At 34.4% G+C, this 25,423-nt stretch overlaps 4 protein-coding genes across 8 annotated transcripts in view; 2 read left to right on the top strand and 2 right to left on the bottom strand.

Annotated features, from left to right (window-relative positions):
- The window catches only part of LOC140062581 (nucleolar protein 11-like), a 20,020-nt gene extending 17,896 nt beyond the window's left edge, over nt 1-2,124 (top strand). The window contains exons 10-13 of the mRNA XM_072108861.1: nt 4-129; nt 461-614; nt 1,166-1,342; nt 1,987-2,124. Of these exons, the coding sequence (XP_071964962.1) occupies nt 4-129; nt 461-614; nt 1,166-1,342; nt 1,987-2,118 (589 nt within the window). The 3' untranslated portion in view covers nt 2,119-2,124. The remainder of the gene's footprint in view (nt 1-3; nt 130-460; nt 615-1,165; nt 1,343-1,986) is intronic.
- On the bottom strand, nt 1,129-6,985 carry LOC140062609 (dynactin subunit 5). 2 transcript variants are annotated; one of them, XM_072108903.1, is made up of 6 exons: nt 6,867-6,985; nt 6,115-6,183; nt 5,024-5,142; nt 3,274-3,385; nt 2,729-2,831; nt 1,129-2,601 (listed from the first exon to the last, which is right to left on the bottom strand). In XM_072108903.1, exons 1-6 carry the CDS (start codon nt 6,912-6,914, stop codon nt 2,477-2,479), a joined length of 576 nt encoding a protein of 191 aa, XP_071965004.1. In that variant the 5' UTR covers nt 6,915-6,985; the 3' UTR covers nt 1,129-2,476. The 2 variants fall into 2 exon arrangements, with proteins under 2 accessions (XP_071965004.1, XP_071965010.1); XM_072108909.1 differs by having other exon boundaries at nt 6,098-6,183; nt 6,867-6,974.
- On the top strand, nt 4,006-25,423 carry LOC140062588 (7-dehydrocholesterol reductase-like). Of its 3 annotated transcripts, none has more exons than XM_072108874.1 (5): nt 4,006-4,631; nt 22,265-22,416; nt 22,592-22,814; nt 23,027-23,665; nt 24,003-25,423. In XM_072108874.1, the coding sequence occupies exons 2-5, from the start codon at nt 22,277-22,279 to the stop codon at nt 24,465-24,467; spliced, it is 1,467 nt and encodes a 488-aa protein (XP_071964975.1). In that variant the 5' UTR covers nt 4,006-4,631; nt 22,265-22,276; the 3' UTR covers nt 24,468-25,423. The 3 variants fall into 3 exon arrangements, with proteins under 3 accessions (XP_071964975.1, XP_071964991.1, XP_071964984.1); XM_072108890.1 differs by having other exon boundaries at nt 4,558-4,573; XM_072108883.1 differs by lacking the exon at nt 4,006-4,631 and adding an exon at nt 20,434-20,658.
- Nucleotides 12,311-18,010, bottom strand: LOC140062568 (uncharacterized). Of its 2 annotated transcripts, none has more exons than XM_072108848.1 (2): nt 17,803-18,010; nt 12,311-15,042 (listed from the first exon to the last, which is right to left on the bottom strand). In XM_072108848.1, the coding sequence occupies exon 2, from the start codon at nt 15,005-15,007 to the stop codon at nt 13,946-13,948; it is 1,062 nt and encodes a 353-aa protein (XP_071964949.1). In that variant the 5' UTR covers nt 15,008-15,042; nt 17,803-18,010; the 3' UTR covers nt 12,311-13,945. The 2 variants fall into 2 exon arrangements, with proteins under 2 accessions (XP_071964949.1, XP_071964940.1); XM_072108839.1 differs by lacking the exon at nt 17,803-18,010 and adding an exon at nt 17,546-17,734.

The following is a 25,423-nucleotide window of genomic DNA, read 5'->3' as shown; positions in this document are numbered from 1 at the left end:
TAGTTCCTGTCAAGAGTTTTTGAACGTTGTACTGGATAAACAAGACAAAGATGTGTTGTCAGTCTGCTTAAAAAACATGTCAGATGTGCCAGAAGATGTCATAGTCAGGAGTCTTCAACTTTTTCTAAGGTATTTGTGGTTATCAAGCCTATGTCTGCTGGAATACTTATATCTTATATTATATGTGAGGCTTAAACTGTTAGACTAGCCATAGACAACTTTAGGGAAGGTTACTTAGTCTAAATCTCTACTTTAATCTGCCCTATTTATAGCCAAATATAAATGTATTCAAGAAGGAGAATGTTTACTAAAGAACTAAATATATGTGGTACATGACTTATAAGCGATATCAAATTTGCATATTGAATTGAATATTATTATAGGAATAGTAAGTATTATAATTATGTTTATAATTTACTGGTCTAATAATAGTAAACTGTTTTCTCTCATTTAATTTTAGAAGTCATAAAGGTTACGAAACTGGATTACAGAATGAAATTGCCAACCCCTTAAACGAAGATCTTGCTCAGTTAATAAACACCATCTTAAAGTGCCAATGCAATGATGTGTTTTTGGCGGAGAGTTTAAAACACCTTGACATTGGAGAAGTTTTGGTAAGTACTAACAATGCTTTATCTTTCTGAAGTTGTGGGTTCGATTCCCTACTCAGTTGCAGGGTGTTGTAATGGCCCAAAACAGCATCACCAAACCAAGCCTGAGAGAATGTGGGTTCATACAATTTGCGTCAGTGGCGTAATGAGCGCTCACTGGCTAAACCCAGACGCCCCATAGCTTAAGGGGCCCATAGCATGAGCAGTCCCAATGCAACTACCCCCAGTGTTGGAGGGCTCTTAAGAGTGTTAAACCAGGGGCCTTTGCCTCCTGCGTTACTCCACTGCATAGGATTAGTTTAGTCTAATTGCATCATCCTTCAGATGGGACATAAGTCCCATGTATATACATTAAACATTTGCATAAGAACATGTACACTATTAGAAAAAAAGCATCTCCTGGACTGCTGATCATGGTCATGCACAGGATGATCATGATCATGCACAGGACCCACTGGGACAACAGTCTTGTACTGAAGAGGTCACACAGTATAAAGAGAAACAAAATGACAACCAATCATTGTATGTAAATTAACCAATTTTAATCTACATAGGTCTTGGTCGAGTATCTCTACTACCTTCTTAGCACTGTTGAAAACAAAGAAGAAGTCAAAGTTGAATGTGTAATTGATTGGATATGCCTATTACTTGATAGTCATTATACATCATTGGTAATCTCAAACAAAGCCAAGACCCTTCTCCTGCAGCTTCACACCGTAGTAGAAACTCAGGTATGTACTGTATGATAGTGGTGGCAGTATTACTCTGTAGATGCCATATATATCCAGAGTTAAGACATTAAATTGATCAGAAGCCGTTTTTGACACAAACTGTGCTGCCAACATTATCAAATTTAAGAGACTCGTTCATCATTTCATTTGTAATAATTTGTCATTATTATTTTAATATTGTTCATACCCTTTTCAGTATATTAACAAATATATCCACGACACTTTATTATTTTATTTAGTGTGGAAAGCATACATTATGAATTAAAAATTACATAATTGTTATTAATAGGACCTAGTTATGGGATGTTTTGTTCCAAAATCAATCAATCAAACTTTTTAATGTACTACGTGCGCAATTATTCTTTGCTGCAAGTACTTTGTTGCTCCTATACTATACATGCATTAATAGAGACTATTTTGACACAATTTGCTCTAAAGTCTAATGTGTATCAGTATTAACCCAATGTCTCTCTCTATATATATGGCTCTGGTAGATGCGTGTGCATGATACATTTGATTTTGCGATCAAATAGTTGAACTACCACTACCAAATTCAACGTTTGCTTGCATTGTCAAATATTAATGAGATGAATCAGTGCTTTGGAAGACAACTTCAGTTTGAATTCATTTTTGTCTATATTTAGGTTCAATACTTTCGCCAGCTTAATTCTCTACAAGGGCTTCTCCATACAATGTTAAAATCAAACAAAGAAACATATGCAAACTCAAGGAAGAGCAACCAACTCTACAGTATTGAGACTATCAGACTATTTTAACAGCAGCCTCAACTTTTGGAATAATCAGAGTTGAGCAACTAAACTATTTTATTTATTTTATTGCACTTTTTTTTAATATAAAAAAACACATAAAATATGGCTACCCTAATATGGCCACATTTGAAATTACAAATACTTGCATTTTCAGGTTAAATTAGCCAAATGAACCATATATATATTTTTAAATGTTGGTGTGTTTAACCAATCTACCACAAAGTAGCACCAATATGGTTGCTGTGTGAGAGAGAAAGTGGAGGTCATGATGTATTGACCTTGCATTTAAATATACTGTAAGCTCTAGGAACAAACGTAGAAGAAGAAGTTTATAAATAAACATATTGGAATTTCATTGATATCATTAACTAGTTACAGGCTCTTTATTTTCTTTAATTTCTGCTATTGGATAGAAATGTTGATAGTATCCCTTGGTTACATCTATCATTAAATCTTGAGTACATTCTGGTAATTCATCACTAACACGACCTAGAAAAAAAAAAAAAAAAAATGTATTGGAGTAGCAGCTTCCATCACCACCAAAGTTATTGTCACTATTATCACATTATCATCAACACTACGAATATGACAATCACTGTTGACATTTGTAATTTACCTGGGGAGCCTGAAAACACTGTGAAAGGTGGCACCACAGTCTCAGGTGGTAGGTACGTATTGTCCGCTATAGCACAACAATCTTTTAAAACGCACCTCCTTCCCTGAAAAGATAAAGTACTAAGTTCAGATCAATAAACATTTTATTACATTCGTGTAATTGTAATGTACAAGGAATGCAAATCATGTGTCAAATATGGTGATTAAATATGAAAAGATAAAAGGTACTGATAACCAGGTACTGCATGGTTGTGATGATTATTCTATTCACAAACAAGTTGAATACAGTATTAACTTCCTACACATAGATACCTGAACCTTCTGATTTCGTTTTAAAGTTAGCTCTCCCAAAACCAGACAGGCTTAATATATAAGTAATCTGATCTGGTAATCTGAATGTGTTTTTAATGGTAAAAAAAGAGTATTGGAAATTTGTTGAAACTCCGGAAAAGTCTGGTTTTCAGGGATTCCAATATTGGGAGAGTAAGACTGTGTAATTAGCTAGTCACTGCAGTAATTAACTGGATTAACTAAGTCGCTACTTACAATGACACAGTTCTTGCCGATGTGTACGTAGGAACCAACTTGGGCTGCGTTAATCACACAATCCTCCTCAATGTACACATGGTCGCCAATGTGAAGGGGGAAAAAGGCAACTCTGAAAATGGTAAAAATAAATGACAGATAAAGTAAAGAATAATAAAATTACCAACAATTATAATGTGCACTTTGATTTATTAAACATTTTGTTTCTAAATTAAATAATTATGGTACAGTATATGGATGTAGTTTATAACACTGTAAAGTACAGTAAATCTATGTCAGCTATTATTATGAAATTAATATGATACATTGTTAGTATAATAAATTTATAATCCCCGGAGTGCTTGTTGATTGTAAATAGAACTGGTACATGTACAAAAATGTAACACAAGATGTGGGATCTTGTTTAATGCTGGTACTAAATCTTTTGTAGAACTTTGGATTTAGATAACTTTAATCTACTTTCATCCTTGCTTGATATTGTTACATTTTAGCTTTGTAATTTGTTTATGGTTGAAAATATTTAAATAAATGTCTTATTTACAGATATACACATGAATAAAATAAAATCTCAATTTGTTTGCTTTGTGCAACATTCCATCTAGTATAAAATAGCTAAATTTAACCAATGGTAATTGAATGGGCTTTACATTGATTATTTTTCTTCTTTAAATTAGGTTTTATCCAGTAACTATTTTTTTTCTCTGATCCAATTTTTGGTCAATTAAATGGTAATTTGTCAGAGGACAATATTTATCAGAAACTATACTAGTTATTATTTCTAAAATTAATGTGAAACAATGATGTGAGATAAATCAGACTGCTTGTTGATTAAGTACAAAAATGTAATGCAAGACTTTAGTTCCAATTACATGCTGGTAGGCCTACTAAATCTATAACAAAATCCATTTCTGTAGGTAGAATTATTAATGCAATTAGCATTTTATTCTACAATATTTCTGACTTATTCATCCTTGATTGATTTTCCAAATTTCATGAAAAAAAAAGTTTGACCCTAAATTCATCAAAGTTTCAGTGTTCGCAAAAATCCCTTTTTTGTATCTATAATTAGTGTAATTGAGATGATGCTAAGTTACTGGTATTACTTTATCTACATACTAAGAGTACATGATATATCAGGACTGTAGGGATTTCTACCTCCATGTCGATATAGTATACTGCAATAAAATATTACTGCTAGGAAGCAATCGATCTGATTGGTCAATTGTAAAATCACCAAACCATAAATTTACAGATGTAGAGTTCATTCAACTCAGTTTTGATGTTGGAATCTTAGTCATTGGTAAGTGAACAAGTCTTACAAAGTTTTTACTCAAAATCTTACCAGTCTTTTTACTCAGGTACTGTTTACAATCTTTAATTGCATTGTATTATTATTATGTATTTTATAGTATTATTAAATATGTTGACTGTTTCTTAGATAACAGACTGCAGGCATATTATTTTTTGTTCTCTTTTAAAAACCTACGGTAGTGAGTAGTATGTCTAATATTATTATGATTGGTTTATTGAATTTCTAAGGTGATTCGGAAGTTTACAGTATGTCTAAAAGTTGAGCAGTATTCTATAACTTTTCAGAAGATACACTAGGAATTTTAATCCTGATAGAAAATATAAGAAAAAAGCGAATTGTACATGCAGTATGAATCATACCCTCTTTAACAATATCCATTGACATCCCCAATTATGAAAAGAATTTCAAAAATAATAACTGAAGAAAATAAATAATTACCCTTTGCTAAACTTCTTGAATGGTGGCCTGACGACAGAACGTTTTCCAATAACACAATGTCTACCAATTCGCACATTTGCTAAATCTCCACGTATGATACAATCCGACATAATGATGGTCTGGTAAAAAAGAGAATTTTTATCAAAAAATTGACCATGTACACAAATTTAATTCTAATACAATAGTAAATTGTAACATCAAATAAAATTATCTCTGAATATCTTAATATTGTTTACAAAATAAGTTGTGTATGGCCAGTTAATAATTAAAACTAAGTAGTAGAACACTTATTATGGGGTACCTTTGGCACAACCTTTGAATACGAGTTGACCCTAGTGTTGAAACATCCTTTTTGTTAGTTTCGCATGAATAAAAATGAAAGAAGGGTGTTCTACTGTACCAGAAAATCACCCAAAATCAAAAAGGAAATTAGTCAAAGTCAAGAAGTGTCCTTTTTTACCAAGACAGTTGAATGAACTTGTACCTAATTCTGTTGTAGTTGGAAGTCTCAAGGATATGCAAGTCTAAACAACCAGCGATAACCAGCCCTAGGTTAAGTACTCATAGTAATAATACAATATGGAAATTATATAGTAATGAGTTTCCCATGGACTAACATTGCATTTGCTTTTGTTCAGCAAATTAACCTAATGCCTTCAGGAAAAACTTTTTCTTTGGTTTATCAATAGAGTTCAAACGATTACATATCAGTTCAGTTTTAATAAGTCATTGCATTACAGGTCATTAACAGTTTAATATCATAGGGCGTTAGTAGAAAGATAGTGCTACAGTAGATAAATACAGATTTTGGATATTAAGGTCTTCCATACTTTGGTTTTGTTGTCTGATTTGTACTCAGCCACTCCAAATTGTCTGAAAATTGGATTGATAATTTGTTTATACTGATTTAGAATTCAAAATGTATACACACTATCTTGAATTTAAAATAAACACTTTATCTTGAAAATAAACGCCCATGTAGGACCTACTATTACAAAATTAATTTGTTTGAATGATGAGATTAAAATTACCGCAGGGTTCTTTTAAGGTTTCTTTTTCATTTGAGACATTTACCATATTAACTTTCTTACCCTGCCATTCAGAACAATATTTTGGCTGCCACATAACACTGACTGTCTGCTCACTTTATTACCAGAAGCCTGGAACAAAAAATATCATTTTCTACATTTATTCAAGTTTAGCTTAAAAATTAGTATCAATATTCCATCAGTAATAAAGACTAATTATGTATGTAGTGTATGATTGTATACACCTCTACATCTAGTATAATTATTGATATAGGCATAGGCCCTACGCCTAAACAGACTATGGAGAAATAGGGTGCATACCTTATTAATGTAAATTGTTTAATTTATATTTTTAATTAATAAACTAATAATAAGTATTTAATAATAAACATGATTAAAATATACTATTTAGTTTTTAATAAGCTGGATAAGCTATCTCATCTAGGCCTACTAGCCAGGTCTATCACTACAGTATCAAACCTGTTAGTGGCGGTAATTTCGCTGTTGCTTGGTTTCGATTGAATAAAATAAAATAAAATTTGTCTAAGGTACCCAGACTTCCTTCTCCTCCCCAGAAAAAGCAGAATATATCAATTAATTCGTCTCTCATATGTCTAACTATAGTATGTATAGGCTAGGCCAAGACCCAAATAAAAAAGCATTGCAAATCACCACAACACACAGGCCTAGCTAGGCCTATTCTATCGAGGTATCCATTGAATCTGAAGTAAACAAACGGCGGCTAACAAACAACAAAGTCAAAGACGGGCTTGTTTTTACGTATAAATATTTCAGACGACTGTATATACACTTACAGTTTCAATGTACTCTGCTTTGTTGTAAAATATATCTGGAAGTTCCATATTTATTTCTAGGCCAAGGGCTAGGCCAATCAGTAGAGCATAAGGCAATGATCGGATGACTCGGATGCGGGGGGGGGGGGGGGGAGGAGCGACGGGAATTCGGGATCCTCACAAAACCGCCACTTTAGGTTTAGAGAGGGCGCTATACAATTCTGTAAAGTTCTGTATTATAAACAGTTTTAAAGATATATTGTCGATCCCCATGAAAAATATTTTTTATTTCAAATTTGTGTTTGAATGTGTCATTTTATATTCACATAATAGTTATTTTACCTGAAAAAATGTAATTTAAAGCAAAAAATACTTAAATTGTCTGTCAGACAATGGTTTTTTAGTTATAATTAAACGTTTCTTTTTTTATATGTGAACAAATATAATTTTTTTGTTACAGAGTCTGTGTTTCATATCAGTCGCTTTAGTTTATTTTATTGCTAAGGTCAAGTCTGGGGGTCACTTCATTCAAGTGTGAAGTATCATCTGACACAGCGAATTATATAAATAGCACAAATGCTTTGGGATTTGTCATTCAACCGTTAGACTCTTTCCCAGACGTTTTTTTGGTGGTACCTATAAATTACAGTCGAGTATGCATTTTAGCAAAACTGTCAACCTTAGATATAACTGCTGCTTTACTTTCGGTTTCTTAATGAGTCATCCTCCTGGGACGTAGCAGGCTAAAGCAGCAGCGTGAAAATGTAAATTAATAATTTAAAAAAAGACTTTGAATAGGCCATTTCGCAGTTAGTCACTCTCGTTTGTTTTCATTTTAAAAAAGACTTTTTCAATATGACTATTTTTTCTTTAAATTACAGTCTTTTCAGGTAAATAATTTTGTTTCGAACCAATTTTTTGGTCAAATTGAATAACTATTATGCGCAACTATGGCACAACAAAAAACTTTTTTGTTTCAGGGGACAATCTTTAATAAACTAACTGACTACTGTTATAAAACTAATTGAAAGACGTCAGTAATAATATAATAAAATAACGACTAAAAATCACAATTATAAAAATATATTTATAAATTATTAAAATATTCAATTAACCTAATGATTGAAAAAACAACGTATCCCTATTACAGTATCAGCATAACGTTCGGTTTCGTCATTTTAACAAGTTATGTGTATAAATTGTATCCTCGGATAGCTTGCGCTATCAGTTTTAGTTCGGTCTTGTGAGCAGGGTGTCTATATTCTGTTCTCCATGGTGTAATTGCGGATTGCGACGAAGGGAGTTGTTCAGCCGCACCTAGCTCCAAAACATGTGGGGATGATACTGTCCGCTCGGGTTTGGCAAAACATGATCCGTTAGTGTTTAATGCAAGAACTACCAATATAAACCCAAATGACAGAGTTGTGTAGCCGAATGCTTGGACGAGATGAGCATACGTTTCTTCGGTTTCCATATCGATGCAGGGACCATCTTCTCCAATGTTTAATACCGCGGTAGTTGGGCAGATTGGGGCGTGGTGAATTCTTCGTTCATGCGTGAAACTATACGTGACACACCCTATACCTACTGCAGTAAGAACTCCACCAAACCATAACAATGCGAGAGCGATGGAGTTTGAGCGATGCGGAATGTCCTCATTCCTGCTGGTTGGTGGTGGTTTAGATCCTCCGCGCGATTCCACGTTCAACCTTGAGGAGGAGAAATAAAGGGAAAAATATTGGTCCTATTTTTGTAAATATGCACTAGCCTAGGCCTAACTGTATTATGTCGAAGTGTGCCGCTGATATATGACAATGACAACTTCTTTTATTTTCTTTGTAAATAAAGTAGATAAAAGGCCTAAACGACAAAATTAACATTTATAATTACAAAATTGATTTAAACAAAGAAAAGGGGAAAATTCTTGAAGCAGATGCTTATAAAAGGGAAAAAAACCCATTTAAATATCAAATTCATTAATAAATGTAAATCAGCTCAAAATTATAAGAAGTTTTCCAACAAAATACTACATTAATACTAAGCAAACAATTTAAGTATTATTTTTGATTTATAAAAGAAGAATGGGTTTACGAATTACTTTCTGAAAGCGTACGTTTAGGAAATCTTATTTAAAATATACTATAGTTTTCCTGTAAAAAAACACGTAGGCCTAGGCATTGGTAATGTAAAAGATAATGGTTGCAATGACATGCCGCCGGTGTGGGGTGGGGGATACTTTGGTTTGTAGTCGCAATGTCGATTCGATATCAACTTATATTATTTTACCTTGGTTGATCGAATTATCATGCATTTAAATTGTTATGTGCAACTTACCTTAAACCTTTCATTATACGGTAATGTAAAATAATGCGTAGATATAAAATTAATTCTGAGGAATATTTTTGTATTATTTTGTTTTAAATGATTAAATGCTTCTTGTTTGATGTAACCACCAGAGAGGGAGATCACTTCGGTTTCGAACACACACCATGTCTCTGAGCAACGCTCGTATCGCGTCGACATTGCGCGGCGTCACGCACAAAGGCTTTAAAAGACCGCCACTTATTACAAGCAGGGATGGATTGGTAATAGCCTATTTATAATCTCCGAACGTCATTTGGTATATTTCACCCTATGGAGCGCGAAGTACGATGTAGGCTATACACAAAGTTTGTACGATAGAATAAATACTAAGACCAACGTAAATGTACTACATCATACTTTTTTTTCTCTTTCGTGTTTTACATGTACACATCATACCAAAGATCTTATAATAAATACTAAAGCTGGGACACTACCCGCGTTTACGCGTAACACTTTAGAAGCGTCAAATTATAGTGCGCCCTCTCGCTTAAACAAGTAACGAACTTTTGCGTGACGATGATCGCAGTATTCTTTAGAAAATGGGATTGAGGAGTCGCGCCAAAGTTTGTATGGTTAAGAAACAATGAATGAAAAGAGAAAAAGTGGAGGAGGGATGTACTGTGCTGCAATTAATTGTAAAAGCAATCCAAAGGCCAACCCAGAACTTAAGCTTTACAATTTTCCCAAAGACAAGAACAGGTAAATTTATCTAATTAAATAAGTATCCTACATCTTAACATGATATGTAGGGACTAATCCTACTTTACTGTATTCAATTTATACATAGGCTAGGCCTAGGCTAGGCCTATATTAATAAACTAGCCTAGGCTAGGCTAGGTAGGCCTATTATTAATAATTATTATTTAAACGTATGAAATGATTATTATTATCATTATTAGGCTACTACTAGTACATTAGTTATATAACAGTGAAATTACACTAATTTCACTGTTCCCTGGTTATATTACGTATCCTTTAAAATTTAGTACCCTTAACAAACAATTTTTAAAACTTTCAATTCAAGAAACATTTATTGACCAAATATATATCATTACAATTGTTGGCATATAAGTAAAAATTTGGTCGAAAGACTACAAGAAGCCCAATTGGCATGTCGCTGTAGGCCTAGCCTAGTCCCTCTTTTTACATATACAAATAATAATAATAATAAAAATACTTAATATAAACAAATTGTGATCTTGATTATTTCATGCTTTCCGTCTCATGGTTAATATTTGCTTTCTGTCTCATGGTTATTTTATTTCGTTTAATTTAACTAGCCGTTACGTACATTACAGTATATTAACGCATGAAATGATTATTATTATCATTATTAGGCTAGGACATTAGTTATAATAACAGTGAAATTACACTATTTGTATTGTTCCCTGGTTATATTACTTATCCGTTGAGTAGCCCTAACAAACAATTTTTAATTGAATCTTATACTTAATATTTATGAAATTCAACCGTTAGTTAGTTAGCATGGTTTTAGGTTAGGCTTAAGTATTTGATTTTAGGCCCGAACCAATTTGAAAATCAATTAGCATGCACGTAGACGTCCTATAATTACGTAAACGTTAATTATGATAAAGCAAAAACTCACTAGACAATTATTAATTTACAGGTGTGCAATGGGCACAGAAAACACGACGCGCGGATTTGAGAACGAAACCAAGTTCCTATTTACACCGTAATTGCCACTTGTGCAATATTCATTTCGAAGAATCGCAAATACTGATAGTCACAAGAAGATTCTATGGAATGCAGTTCCTACAATATTTGATGTCCCAAATCCACCACACCAAGTAGTTAATGTCCTATCTATCTGGGAAAAGATTTTTGTTTCTAACTTTAACAAATACTTACATACATCAAACATCAGCAGAAAAATAAAGTTAAAAATCGGTACCATGTTACATAGATTTGGTATGAAGTTGAATCTTTGTTCACCAGCAATTGAAACATTGCTAATTGAAACGTACGTACCTACGCATATTCTTCAACAGAGACATAATCAGTGATAAGAAGAAGAGTAAAAAATTAATTAAAGTATCACATTTATGAGGTATGGTAAAGTTGTAAGAGGTCTGTACGCGCCCCGGTCTGTGTATTAGCGGCCAGAAATGATGATCATTACGACGGCCTGGTATGATGATTGAATAATTGTAAATATGATGATTTTATTTCAATGTTTCTACATTTTTTATATTTCCTCTGGGTGGTGGCCCGTGCATCATTTCGCAATAGTTATTGAGTTAATTTTAATCTGAGACTACTATAACATAACTTATTGTTATCTCAGGTTTTAAATAAATTATAATAATAAATGAATGTCATGGCGAATGATGGCTACATGTATGCCTAGTATGAATTGTCTCAGAATTGACTATCATAATCTGTTTCATATCATGCCTGTAGGCTTAAGCCTATGATTGTTTATAAATATATTCCGAAAAATTACTGCAATAAAAAAGTCGAAGAAGTGATTTTAAAAAGTGACTTCTTGTTCTTTTTTAATTGTTTATAACACACTATTTGACTAATATATTTTCCTAATCTGCACTGTTTTGCTGCTGGATGAAAAAGAACCACACATCAAAAACAAAAATGGAATACGATGCGCTTAGTGTTGTTAATACCAGAGCCGACTCGCATAAATAAGTAGTAGTGATGTGAGTGATGATTACTCCTAGGTGATGATTTTGAGGATGATGATAAACATTCAATAATAACAACAATATTCACTAATTAAAACAAATAGAGATATACAAAGTACAGGAAATAAGTCTATCATTATAATTTAATTGCACATTACCGCAATTATTGTGATGAAAAAAATTGAGTATTCAGTTACCATACAGTAGACGTATCTGATCCATAAATCTACTTATTTGAGCGAGAGGGCGCCCTATAAAATGAGCTCCATGTGTGTTACATGAATTGCACGTAAAATTTCGAGAGTGTCCCATCTTTAGTATATAAGATATTTGATCATACTTCAATAATATAAGGGCGCTCTTCATTTATCTCATGTATAGGAGTGTGACTGTACCACAATGATAAACAAATAATACTAAAACGATTTCTATAAACTCGTTTTTATTCAAACTGAAAATGACATCAAATACAGATAATACGTTTTAACTATTTCGGAAGTGTAAGTTCAATTATTATCAGCAGACGAGTTTTATGAGTATATTATCAGATAACGAAACCCACTCATGTGGAGATAGCCAGTCATGCGCAGAAATAGTTCTTTTTTAAAGCCGATCACAAAGTGTGGGAGGTTGGCTTATTCAATAGTTTGTATCGCTGAATAAAAACAGGAAAACAAAATGAGGTCAACAAATCTTATTCATTGTCATTCTGAAGGCTATAAGTTGATCCCAAATTAAGTAACGTGTTAAATTATTATGTACACAGATATATGCAATAGCATAGGCTACCTATTAATTTTAAAAACCTGAATTACATCACTGTTATTGTTTAATTAAAATTGAAACAAATTGAATATACAAGTTTATATATAAGTGATTTTGTCACCAAAAAAAAAACAAAAAAAAATACAAAATATCAGTCTGCAATAGCATAAAGTATTTGTTCCCTGATTTGGAGAATAACACAATTAGTTTAAAAAAAATGAAATAGTGCAGATTTGAGTGTTTTAGCGTATGACAACAACAGCGTCGTTAAACTTAAGTTAACATATCCTGGAACGTTTGGAATACAACAGTTTTAACAATAATAACAACTCTTGGAATTGGAAATCACGTTAGGTTACCTCAGTTGGAGAATTATTTAACAAAATTATTGTATTTTACACACAGAAATACCGTGCTGGAAATATTATTGGTTTATCGTACAGAAGCAACAATACAACTTATTATAAACAATACACTTTCATAACAGTTATGAAAGTTAAAATATCTTAGAACATTCCAAACGTTTTTCATTAGGCATTCTGAATCATTAAAGTGTGAATTCTAAAATGCTGTTTTTGTTGAATAACATATTTCCATTAGCTGTTCTACATATTTCCACTACCGTTTCAAGAATAGAAAGAATACATTGCACTTTACTTAAAAGCACTAAAAGGAAAGAAGTTTCAATTGTAATAAATAGGTTATTTAATTTGGATAAATCAATCATTTTCAAACAATGCGTTTTAGAAACTAATTTGACCTCGAAACCGTAAAGGATTTTAGGCTTGACTCCATTTTTGTACTAGTATTAGTAACGATAAAAAGAGTTCAAATGTGAACTTTTTGAGAGATTTTGCAAATTACATAATGTCTAAAAAATATCTGGTTTCAATAAAAAGAAAATCATGAATGTTGGTGCTGACAAAGCATGTAAATATTATTTGAATGCAGGTTATCGACTTCATCAAAACGTCGTATTCAACTGCACATCAACTCATCCATGCATAAACTTATGTTTTCCAAATAATTATTATAAAGCAGTTAGGCCTATAGAAAATATTCGATCGACGCGAGATCCACATAGGAGCTAAGCTTTGTTCCCACTCTAGAACGCAACGTAATGACGTAGACACAACGCAAGCGAGTGGACCAATGATACGCAAATAGTCCATTGCTTGTGATTATTCGAATCACTTGCGTTGCTCTTACGGCCTTGCGTTGCGTCTTATAGTTGAAATAAAGCTGTATGCAATTCTATACTCCTAACAGCAAGCTATATTTAATTGACAAATTTTCGTGTCAATAACTTGCTTATTTTCCACGGCCGAAGAGCTTATGTTTTTTGTTTTCTTTTTCTGTGGTCTGTTCAGTGGTCTCGTCGACTGATGGAAATGACGTTCTATGTCTGGATCTCTGGTTTAGTTTGTTTTGTGTTTGTGCCCTGGCAGTCTGAGACTGAGCATAAACCGCCAAAGATGTCCTTCTTGTATGAATTCTTGGTGAAACTGGCATGTGTAGGGTAGACATTTCTACTGCATCAGTAAATGGCTCTAAAGACGGTGGTCTTGGCGATGTTGATCTTCGCCTTCGTTGTGAATTTCCCAGTGGTTCATCTTCAGCGGGTATTTCCAAAGAAGGTCTAGATGGAGACTTTGGTCTTCTACTTTGTCTTCCTCGTGAAGAGTGTTCCGTTTGATCAGTACTAATTAAAGATGATCTTGGTGATGTCGATCTTGTTCTTTGTCTTCCGCGTGAACCTATAACAGGAGAATGGCTAGAATCCTGGGGATCACCTGAAGAGTGTTTTGGCGACGATCTTCTTCTTTCAATTCTCGGTGAATTTTCCAGGTGATCAGTTTGATCAATGACAGTTAAAGATTGTCTTGGTGATGATCCTTTTCTTTGCCTTCTCGGTGAATTATCCAGTTGATCAGTTTCATCAACTAAAGACGGTCTTGGTGATGAATCTTTTCTTTGCCTTCTCGGTGAATTCTCCAGTTGATCAGTTTCATAAACTAAAGACGGTCTTGGTGATGTTGATTTCTTTCTTTGTCGGGTGTTATGTGGTTCTTCATGGCTTTCTCCGCTGTATGTTAATACGGGAGCAGTTTGGCGTCGCTTTTCACCGTTTGGCTTATCTTCAACCGTTATTGCAGGTCCACCAACAGTTGCACGTCGTTGTTTAGTTGGTGTTGATTGGCCATTATCTTTATCTGTCGTTTGTGTGTGTACATCATCTGATTCAGACGAGTCTGCATCTCTTTGTATCGGTTGTTCGACATTGTCTGATTTTGTACGTAAAAGTGTACACTTGACATAGACAGCTGTAACAAGAACACCAACTGTAACGCCTAATATTACTTCAACGATCATATTCCGTTTTTGCAAAATGTACCATTTAAACTGAACTGAAAAATAGAGAATTATTGTTTTGGTTAGATTTCAAAGTGACATTAAATTGTAATGTTCTCGAAAATTACTCCTTTTTAAAGATTATATGGGGTGAATGAAGCTTTGTCCACACTATCAAACTAGTTTGACAAAAAATGATGAGCCCAAATGGTAGTGATATGCCCAAATATGGTAGTGATATGACACCATCATGTCCATATATGGGCACATCACATTTGTTTGCCACATAAAGTTTGATAGTGTAGACAGAGCTTTAGAGCTGATAGTTGAATGGCTAGAAGTATTCTTACTGAGTGACTTTAAGACGTACGCATCCACCAGAGTTCGCGTCAATCGACACTCTCAGACTTTATGGTTCGAAGTACCAATCCTAGCACTATTATATCTAACTATATTATAAGTGAGAGAGTTTGTCTGTCTGTCTGTTTGTTTGTCTGTCTGTTTGTTTGTTTGTTCGTTATACAAATTTTTGTTACTGCACGTAATCTTACATATGGGGTATCAAAATGACCGCAATTGTACCGGGAATGTTCTAAGCTATATTTCAACATCATCCGCCACCTAGGATCCAAGTTAGGGACCAAAATGTGGTCAAAACCCCCACTTTCGATGTTTGTTCATTATAAAAATTTCTGTTTCTGCACGTAACCATACGTATGGGGTATCAAAATGATAGCAATTGTACGCGGAAGGTTTTAAATTACATTTACAAAAATTCCCCCGACTCCTGGGGTTTTTGTGGGAGGGGGAGGGGTAGTTTGTGATGTCATTTTTGCTTGGGCTCGGGGTTGTAGGCTATCGAATTGTAAAATTATACTACAAATGTTTTACAGTATTTGAATTATACTTAGGAAGGCGTTTGGGGAAATATAGATATAGATATACATATTTTAATTATTAACCAATATGACACCAATTCATTTACATATTTAGCAAAGTACTTTAACCATATCCAGCTATCTATCAGTCTCTTGGATTGTCTCATTACAGGCATCCATACATGTGTTAACATATACACGTTCTTTACAATTACTGTGTTCTACTACTATATTATTTGAACATCATCCGCCATCTAGGATTCAAGTTAGGGGTCACAATGTGGTCAAAATGGGCCACTTTCGTTGTTTGTTTGTTATACAAATTTCTCTTTCTGCATGTATAACCATACATATGCAATTGTGGTTGGAAGATGTTAAAGTATTTTAAATAAGAGTGTGGGGGTTGGTGAGTATTGGGAGGTAGGCCTACTGGCGTCGGGTGAAAATGGCCCACTTTTCCCACTTTCGATGTTTGTTCGTTATAAAAATGTATGTTTCTGCATGTAACCATAAATATGGGGTATCAAAATGATGGCAATTGTACCGGGAAGGTTTAAAACTACATTTCAAAACGGGGGAGGGGTAATTGTTGGAAGAGGGTGGGGGGAAGGAGATAGGGTGTGAAAGTTGGGGTTCAGGGGATAGTGGGGATTTTGCTTAGGCTAGGTGTAGTAGATTATCAAAATTGGTAGGGAATTGTTTAAGTATTTTAAATATCCCTGGGAAGGGGATGAGAGTTTGGGGTGGGGATGTAGGCCTATCACCATGATTGAAACTGTACTGGGAATGTACTACATTTGAAAACTGCCTCTGAGGAATTATGGGTTGGGAGTGATGGCTAACATAATTTTTCTGGAATCGTCCAGTATCTGGGGTGTGTTAGGAGGCAGGAGGGGGAGCGAAAATACTGGCATAATGAAGTATATGATTGGAATTGTACTAGGAAAAGTTACTAAATTTTAACTGTCAATGGGTAGCGTTGTTAAGGTTAATTGTGGCTGGGATAGTGAGAGGAGAAAGAAGGCTGGGGGCCCGCAGATCAAAATTAAATATTTTAATTATCAGCCAATATGACACCTATTCATTTACAAAGTTTACAACGTATTTAAACCATAGGCCTATCGTAGCTATGTATACCCCTCTCATTTGAAGTTGGATTTGTCCTGGGAAGAGTTTGTTTTTAAAAAAGAGTGTGGGGTGTAGTAACTATAGGGACATACTGGCGTCGGGTGTTATATACTTAGAAACCTTTAAACTAATTTTGAAACCCGCCCTGGGGCGGGAATAATTGCTAGTTATATTATATTAGGCCATAGGCCTACAGATCTAATCCATGTGCCTAAACCAGCTCAACCCTGGGTATGTTGCTCACAACTAGATAGAAGTATTACAAACATATACGAAATAAAATATAAGCAAGGAAGAGTGTAATTTCACTCTTCCCTGATATAAGTACCAGGTTAGGATCATAATTGTTTTTTGTCGCGTGGACGCGACTCTATAGTTCACTATGTCGGTCGGTCGGTCTGTCTGTCGGTCCGGTATCACTATGCGTTTTAGCACGCGACTTATGGCTGTTGGCCTTGTTTCTAATAATACTAATAGACCGGATGTACTTGTTTATTTGCACACATTAGGCCTACTGGTTATAGTGAACATTTATACTGTTAAGACTACTTACTTTTGCTGAACTGAATTTTATGCCTACGTTCGTATTCTATCTCTACTGTACTACTGTAAAGAACTCCCAACTCAGTAGGATTGTCAGTAGAACACACACACACACATATATATATATGCCTACGCCCGAACAGTTCTTGGTTAGAAGATTACGGATATTTAACATAGTGTTTGACCAATGAATAACACAAGAAAATAGCTTTTATGAGATAAGCTCAACGGTTCAAAGCTTCAAAGTAAAGAATAAAACATACTTACTGAAAGGAATTGATTTTGAAAATTATATAACAAAAAAGACTAACAACAGTCTAAAAGAGGTTACGCCGTTTGAGCTTGAAAAGCGCCACGAATTATCTGTTTGAAAATGTATCTATATTTATTATATACTTTGTTGTTATTGTTGAAATTGGAACGACGGTGCGTAGGAGGGATGACACTACCATTGACGTATTTCCAAATATATTTAAATTCCTCCAGTCTTTTGTCTCGGTCGTTATCATTTCACTTTTTAACCATGGAGCAACAAATAAATAGTACAGTAGTAGTTAAAATAACGATATTGAGGCATTTAATAAATAGGCAAACTGCCTTAAAATATGACATGTTTCGAGAAACTATTCTCATCATCAGAACAGCGTTGTTTTCTGTTCTGATGATGAGAATAGTTTCTTGAAACATGTTACATTTTAAGGCAGTTTGCCTATTCATTAAATGCCTCACTATCGTTATTTTAACTCAAAAGTTCGGTGGAATAATTCACGATTTATCTAACAAATACAGTAGTAGTGTTGCTCGCATGGTCTAAAGTATTAGGCCTATAAATGTATTCAGTGTGAATGGAATTCTTGGTCTAAATCCTCTGTGGACCTTGCAATGGACGTTATCCATAGTTTCTATGTAAGCTCATTTTCTCAGGGATTTAACGCCGGGTTTTTTAACAATGTTAGAGTGTCCTCCAATCTAAATAAAATTGTGTTTAATTAAAAGTCTTTAATTGTGGGTTTTGATTGATCCACCACGGTTGGTTTGCACAAACCAACTCATTATATGAATGAGATAACAGCTGTCGCATTTTTAGCTAATAAACAATTGATTTGTTTGGATCCTGCCTAAGGGTGGAACAAGGAAGCTCTGTCGTTCCTCTTGATAGCCTCACAGACTTATTTTATATACAAATATAAAATAAATAGGTCTAAAAGCCTAACGTTGTATAATGGAGATTGGAAGCGCAGGGATTTTATCTGTGTAATAAAGTGTAATTATCATTACTAGGTCTATATCTATAGGCCTATATAAATCCAAAAACAAATTACTGAAAAACATTACAATGATGTGGGTATCAGTGGCTGGATCTCAATGGAGAAATAAAATAAAATAAGCAAAAAGCTAAATCGAAAAGTAAAACAGCCAGAAAAATTAACCGAACTTTCGGGCAATGCTAGCCCTTCATATATAATTTAAGCGATTTTTTTCCTCGAAATACTTCTTCTTTGAATGTTAAAGTTAACTCGTATCTCAAGAAGAACATTATTTCACCAGTTCCAGTGAAAAATAACAAAGAAACATATCTTACAGCTGTTGTCATTAATTTAATGTAATTGTTCGTTTTCAATTTTGTACGTGCATTCAATTCTGAATATAGATAGTGTCCTTCACCCAATGACTTCCAATATTATTGACTACAATAGCTTTAAATGAGAGAATTATAAAACAAAATATAAATATGGCGTGTGCTCGCATAAACTGTTGTTAATAAGGCCTTCGTAAATCGACTGCAATGTTTACTCTATACTACTCAGAACATTGGGTAGGATGTAGGCGAGTCTCCGAGTGGAACTCGAGGGTTACACTCTAAAGCTCTGTCTACACTGTCAAACTATAGTTTAACAAAAAAAAGTGTGATGTACCCAAATAGGGTGATTATATGCCCAATGCAATGGTGATATGACCATCATTTCCATATGGATTCAGAATGAATTAGCGTGTGTGTAAACTAGTTTAACTTCTATAAGTACAAATAAACGAGGTAAGATAGATCTATAAAATACTGAGAAGGATAATGCACGTTTTTAAATTAGTCAGCTTTATGAAGAACTATTATTTGGACAGCTGGATTCTGTAATAGCAAACGGCTCATTCCCTCGTTTGGTCGACGACGAACATTTCCCACCGTCTTCGGGATTATAATTCACGCCGGCTTTTAATTTTGGAAAGATGTCATAGGCGAAATTAAAACAAAATACAGGTAGGCCTACGTGAAATGAATAAACCAGCTGTGCCCCTCTCCATCCCATCGCATGAAAAATGATTGGTATGCCCTACCCACCGTTGTGGTTCATTCTTCTGATAGTACTGCGGAATAATATGCTGTAGTTGAATTACGGAGGCTTAATATGACCTTTTTCGTTTATACAAATTCTGCCCTTTGAAGATTTCATACATTCATAATCAGTGTATTGTTTCGTATAATAAGCTACTTTTCTTAACACACTTACATGTTTAACCATTTGTTGTATTATGTGTGGAGACTCGAGAAAAACTACTATTATTCATGCCTCCTCCTAACACATATTGTACAGTAATTGAGTTTAAAGTCAGAACACAGCTCGAGATGCAGTGTTGAAATATCATTTCTTATATGTAGGCTAGTTGCAAACAAAATATTCATTATATATTATATTATGAATATTTATTAATTATTATAGGCCTATTTTATGATCACATTCAATAACATTTTGTAAAAATTAAATTACCCTGTTTTATTTAAAATTGGATGGATGGTTCGTTGAAGCTCTCGTAGCGAAGACTTAGATAGTCTGAGCAATTAGACATAATCGAATGATGTACATGTACAACTGCGCAGACGCATTCCCGCATGAGTCAGACGACAATGGATTGTTAACTTAATAAAATCACAGCTTCGATCATTATTACTAGTTCGATAATGCTTTTTTACTGAAGCCGAGGGCGCTAATTGCTAAGATTGACGTGAAATAGAATAAGTTTGAATGACATTAAACACAATAGCGCAGATGTAATAATTGCAATTGAAAGGGTTGTTCGTTATTCTAAAGTACGTATTTTACTAGCTCCCTGCCGGCAGCCAATTTTTAGGTAAGCATGGTTATATTACTTTTACTTATGTTGATTCGTTTAATATATAGGCATACGCTTGGTTAGCAGAGAACAAAAGCGAAACCGAATTGAACATTCATCGTCTGTGTCGTGAAAAGAGAGTATCGCAAAAATATAATTGTTCGTATTCCTTGCAAAATAATGTATGGTAATATTCAAGGTTTTTTCATCATGACTATGATAATATTCAGGTAGTTTAATTATGTATTTTCTGTTATATACGAATTAACATACGGTTATATACCACCAAGTGTGCAATTCTATCTAGGGATAATATTAATTTTTGAATACTTTCTGCTGATATATTTCTTACAACAGTCTTGACCCGTTATGAATACTGTACTGTATTAAACGTGAGCTACTCTCGAGACAATGCCGGGCTGACTAGAATATTATCTACATTTTACCGAAGTTTAGTTGGCCCTCCTAAGCCTGATAGTCTTATTCAATTTGGGCATTTACAATCTCCGCACCACCACCCCCCCCCCCCTCTTTTTTTTAAGAACCTTTATTGTTATATATGTTTATCAAGGAAGAATGAAACTTTCACTGGTTGTATTATCATGAGTAGTGAGTTTTCATTAATGTAATGATCCTTTAATACACACAACGGATATCATGATTACTTTTGAACACTTTGTGAACAATGGACATCCGGTGATGATCTTATAGTCAGTAGTAAACAACTACAAACAAACACGTAGGCCTAGTGGCGCTTTGCTAAAAACTTCGTTCACATACTGTTTAGTGGTACGGTACGGTAGTTCAATTGTACTGTATAGGCTCTACCGAGACGAGGCTATCCATTTGTTCTGATTAATTAATTAATAAATTAATCATATCACACTGGCCTCGGGATTTCCTAGCACTAGATATTGTGTATTTTTATTCATTACCGAAATAAGGTCTTTATTATATCCATCCAACTGTGAGATCGAATTGTTCAAATTTGAAGGTAAGTATAATGATTCAAAATTACTTATTATTAGTTTGTGAAGCGCACAAAAAGCGCGGGAGCCGGGGCGCTTCGACTCCGCGGCGATCGTCGTACATGTGCTGCTCCATCATTTGTGGTATACACCGTTAGCTAGCTATACGTACTGTCTAGTTTCACGCGACGAGTCACTTACCAAAAAACATACTGAGCTGAATGATTATGATTAAAACCTCCAAATCAGATTTATTATTTGTGTATATTTTATTATATTTTTTAAATTGTACTTAGGAGGAAGCTACTCTATCAAACAGTTTTATTTGTGGATAACTGCATTAAAGACTGCTGCCCTCTTCTTCTCTCTCCTCCGGATAATGATTTTAGAACAATGTCTGTGACGTATGCTTGGGCCTATCTTCTTCACTAAAGTCGTTATAAATATGTTTTGCTTTTGCCTCATTATTTTCTATTTAAATTCTTAAATTACAGACCTGTCATGCCAACTCATTCGAAAAGAGCTTATTACAGTCTATGGGTATACGTCGATGCTGCCTGGCTAGTTGAATTACCGGAACTTAATTCTTGTTTATTTTCCACTTCCTTTTTCTTAAAGATAGGTTTCATTCTAAATCAATGTTCTTTCCCTCTTAGTCTTAGAGTAAAATGTCGAAGAGAACAACAAGCAATGGAACAAATTGTACTCTGTCCAGAACAGATGTACGACCTCAAAATGGCAGTAAGGTCAATGGTGTGAAGGAAGAAGAAGATGATGGTCGAACACCTGGTAAATGGGGGCGAGCATGGTAAGATGCATGATGGTAAAGATTCATAGGTTGCATGTTGGTGATAATGTCATAACGATGACGTCAATATTCATACGTCATAAGCCTAACAATATAGCAATAACGTTTGTCAGTTTTTTCATGTCTTTGTATTCTTAATGTACGATTCTCTTCATGTGTGCAACTTTCATTTCAGGGAGGTGGATCTTTTAAGCGCCCTCACCATGTTCTTTCTACTGACTATGACACCATGCATGGTCTTGTACTTCTTCGTAGCTTGCAGCCAGTATGAATGTTCCCTGAGCTCTCCACTTGTTCAGCTCTACAACGGACAGTTAACACTGATGGACTTCTGGAAGAAAACACCAGACCTGACAATAAAAGCTTTCAAAATAATCATACCGTGGTATGCTTTTCAGGTAACCATCATTGTTTCTCTTTCCCCTTTTTTACGTGTTCCGAAAATACACATTCCATTATTTTTCCGACAGGTTATGTTATTATTTTGTATCTTTTGACTTCCTTTTCTTGATTCTTTCATACATTTTGTGAAGAGCAACATCGACAATTAGGTAGTGGATATAATAATCAATCACTGAGGTTCCAAATACTTCTTATTTTTATTCGTCAGATTTTTCTGTACTACCTACCGGACGTCTGCAGCAAGATTCTACCAAGCTACCGTGGAGGAAGATGTCGAGGCACTATTACTCCATCAGGAATCCAAATGTACTACCACATCAATGGTCTGCAAGCCTGGATAATATCTAACGCGTTATGGCTGGCAAACGCCTTCTACTTCAAATGGTTCTCTCCTACAATCATTATCGACAACTGGGGATCTATGCTCTGGGTCGCCAACATAATTGGCAACGCAGTCGCCATATTTGCGATAATAAAGGCGCGATTCTTCCCAACGTCGTCTGCTGATTGTGTTTTTAGCGGAAATTTTGCATACGACTTTGTAATGGGTGCTGAATTTAACCCCCGTATAGGAGATTGGTTCGATTTTAAATTATTCTTTAACGGTCGTCCTGGGATCTGCGCCTGGACATTAATCAATTTATCATACGCGTGGAAACAATACGAGTTGTACGGACACGTGACAAATTCAATGATACTTGTGAATATTTTGCATGCTATCTATGTGGTAGACTTCTTCTGGAATGAAGCTTGGTACCTCAATACTATAGACATACATCATGATCACTTTGGCTGGATGTTGGCCTGGGGAGACAATGTATGGTTACCATGGATGTACACACTTCAGGTACAGTTTATTAATAATAATGTGATTATCTACTATAATGAATATCAAGATTCGATTTATATAGCGCCATTCTGACAGTCATTGCTTATGGCGCTGCCAACAAAATCATAAAATGTGAGTTTTGAGTAGTGACATAAAGGTGCTCAATAATGATGTTTGTTTAATATGCTTATATACAGTATCTTTAGCATTTTAGCTTTGAATAAAGTACCTAAGAACACATTTAATAACAAGTAAATGAATATCGTTTTTGATCACACAAAGACCAAAGTCAACATTGAGATGTTTTATTCCAGATACAGTACTAATACAAAGGTTATTTAAATTATTCTTTCAGGGACTTTATCTTGTATATCATCCAGTCGAGCTATCTTACATTGCTGCCACCTTTATCCTAAGCCTTGGATTAGCAGGCTATTACATCTTTCGCTCTACCAACTGTCAAAAGGATCGTTTCAGGAACTCATCAGGTGACTGCAAAATATGGGGTCGCAGGCCTAAGATTATCGAATGCACCTACTACTCAGCTGACGGCGAGAAGCGTCGAAGCAAGTTACTTCTGTCCGGCTGGTGGGGAATGGGACGACATATGAACTACACTGGCGACCTTATGCAAGCGCTTGCCTACTGTCTGTCGTGTGGTTTTACACATATCTTCCCTTATTTCTACATCATATATATGATGATTTTGCTTGGAAACCGTTGTTATAGAGATGAACATCGATGTAGAATGAAATATGGATCTGATTGGACCAAGTATACATCAATTGTACGATATAGAATCCTACCTGGTATCTTTTAAAACCAATTTTATTTAAGAAAGTCGTAGTAACATTTTAAAGTAGGCTTACTGTCAAAGCTTGCCATATTTTGCAATAAACTCGCTTAAAATACATTTCAGTAACCTCACAATGGCTGGCATATCACTGGCCCTGTATGTTGGTGGCTAAGCTAAGAAGCCCAGATAATCCAACCAAAGCTTTATATTGACGGACCAATAACTGATGAATGATTTTCGTTCCCATGTTGGAAATAGAACCATGTCATAGAGTAGCTTAAATGTGTTAAGGTTTACTCACTTTTGTATCCTACCTTTAGGGGCAAGTTGGACAAATTAATTTTAATTTTAAACGTTGCAATTTGAACTATTTTATTAACCTTTTTAAACTTAAACGATCAAAACATTTATGACAGTTTTGTATATTTGTTGTACGATATTGTAATATTCGTTGAATAACTTATTATTAAGTTATACATTTCTAAAAATAATTTATGTAAAAGAAACCAATTAGAAATATATTGAATTTACTTTTCAGTTAGTCCGTCTATTGGTCTGACGTTCGTATGACGCGCTATCACTGCCGCTGATTGTAAATTACGTTTTGTTTAATGTTGTTGGCAACAGCAGTTGTACTATTTTGTAACGTATAATAGAATGGTATCTTTACTTTTTGAGGAAAAAAAATGGAGAGGCTGAAATAATACAGTACATATAGCTTTTTTTCATGCTGCGTATAAGACATGCGCATTTCTGCCGTTTACTTGCCTTCATGCAGATAAAACACTGTTCGCGAGTTACACAATTACGACAGTATATTTCAGATAGAGTTAGGTATTATAAAACTATATTTATGATGTTAAAATTTCAAGTTTTTAGTTCACGAAGAATGTTTATTGCATGTTATGAATTTGCAAAGGCTGCACCAATTGGTTTATTGTATGCAATATCAAATTGAATAAATATTCAATAGGTATACT

This window comes from Antedon mediterranea, chromosome 1 (assembly GCF_964355755.1).
Source record: "Antedon mediterranea chromosome 1, ecAntMedi1.1, whole genome shotgun sequence".
In the NCBI taxonomy this organism is placed as follows: domain Eukaryota; kingdom Metazoa; phylum Echinodermata; class Crinoidea; order Comatulida; family Antedonidae; genus Antedon; species Antedon mediterranea.
Note: the sequence above shows the minus strand (reverse complement) of the source record. Positions and strands in the feature narration are given on the sequence as shown.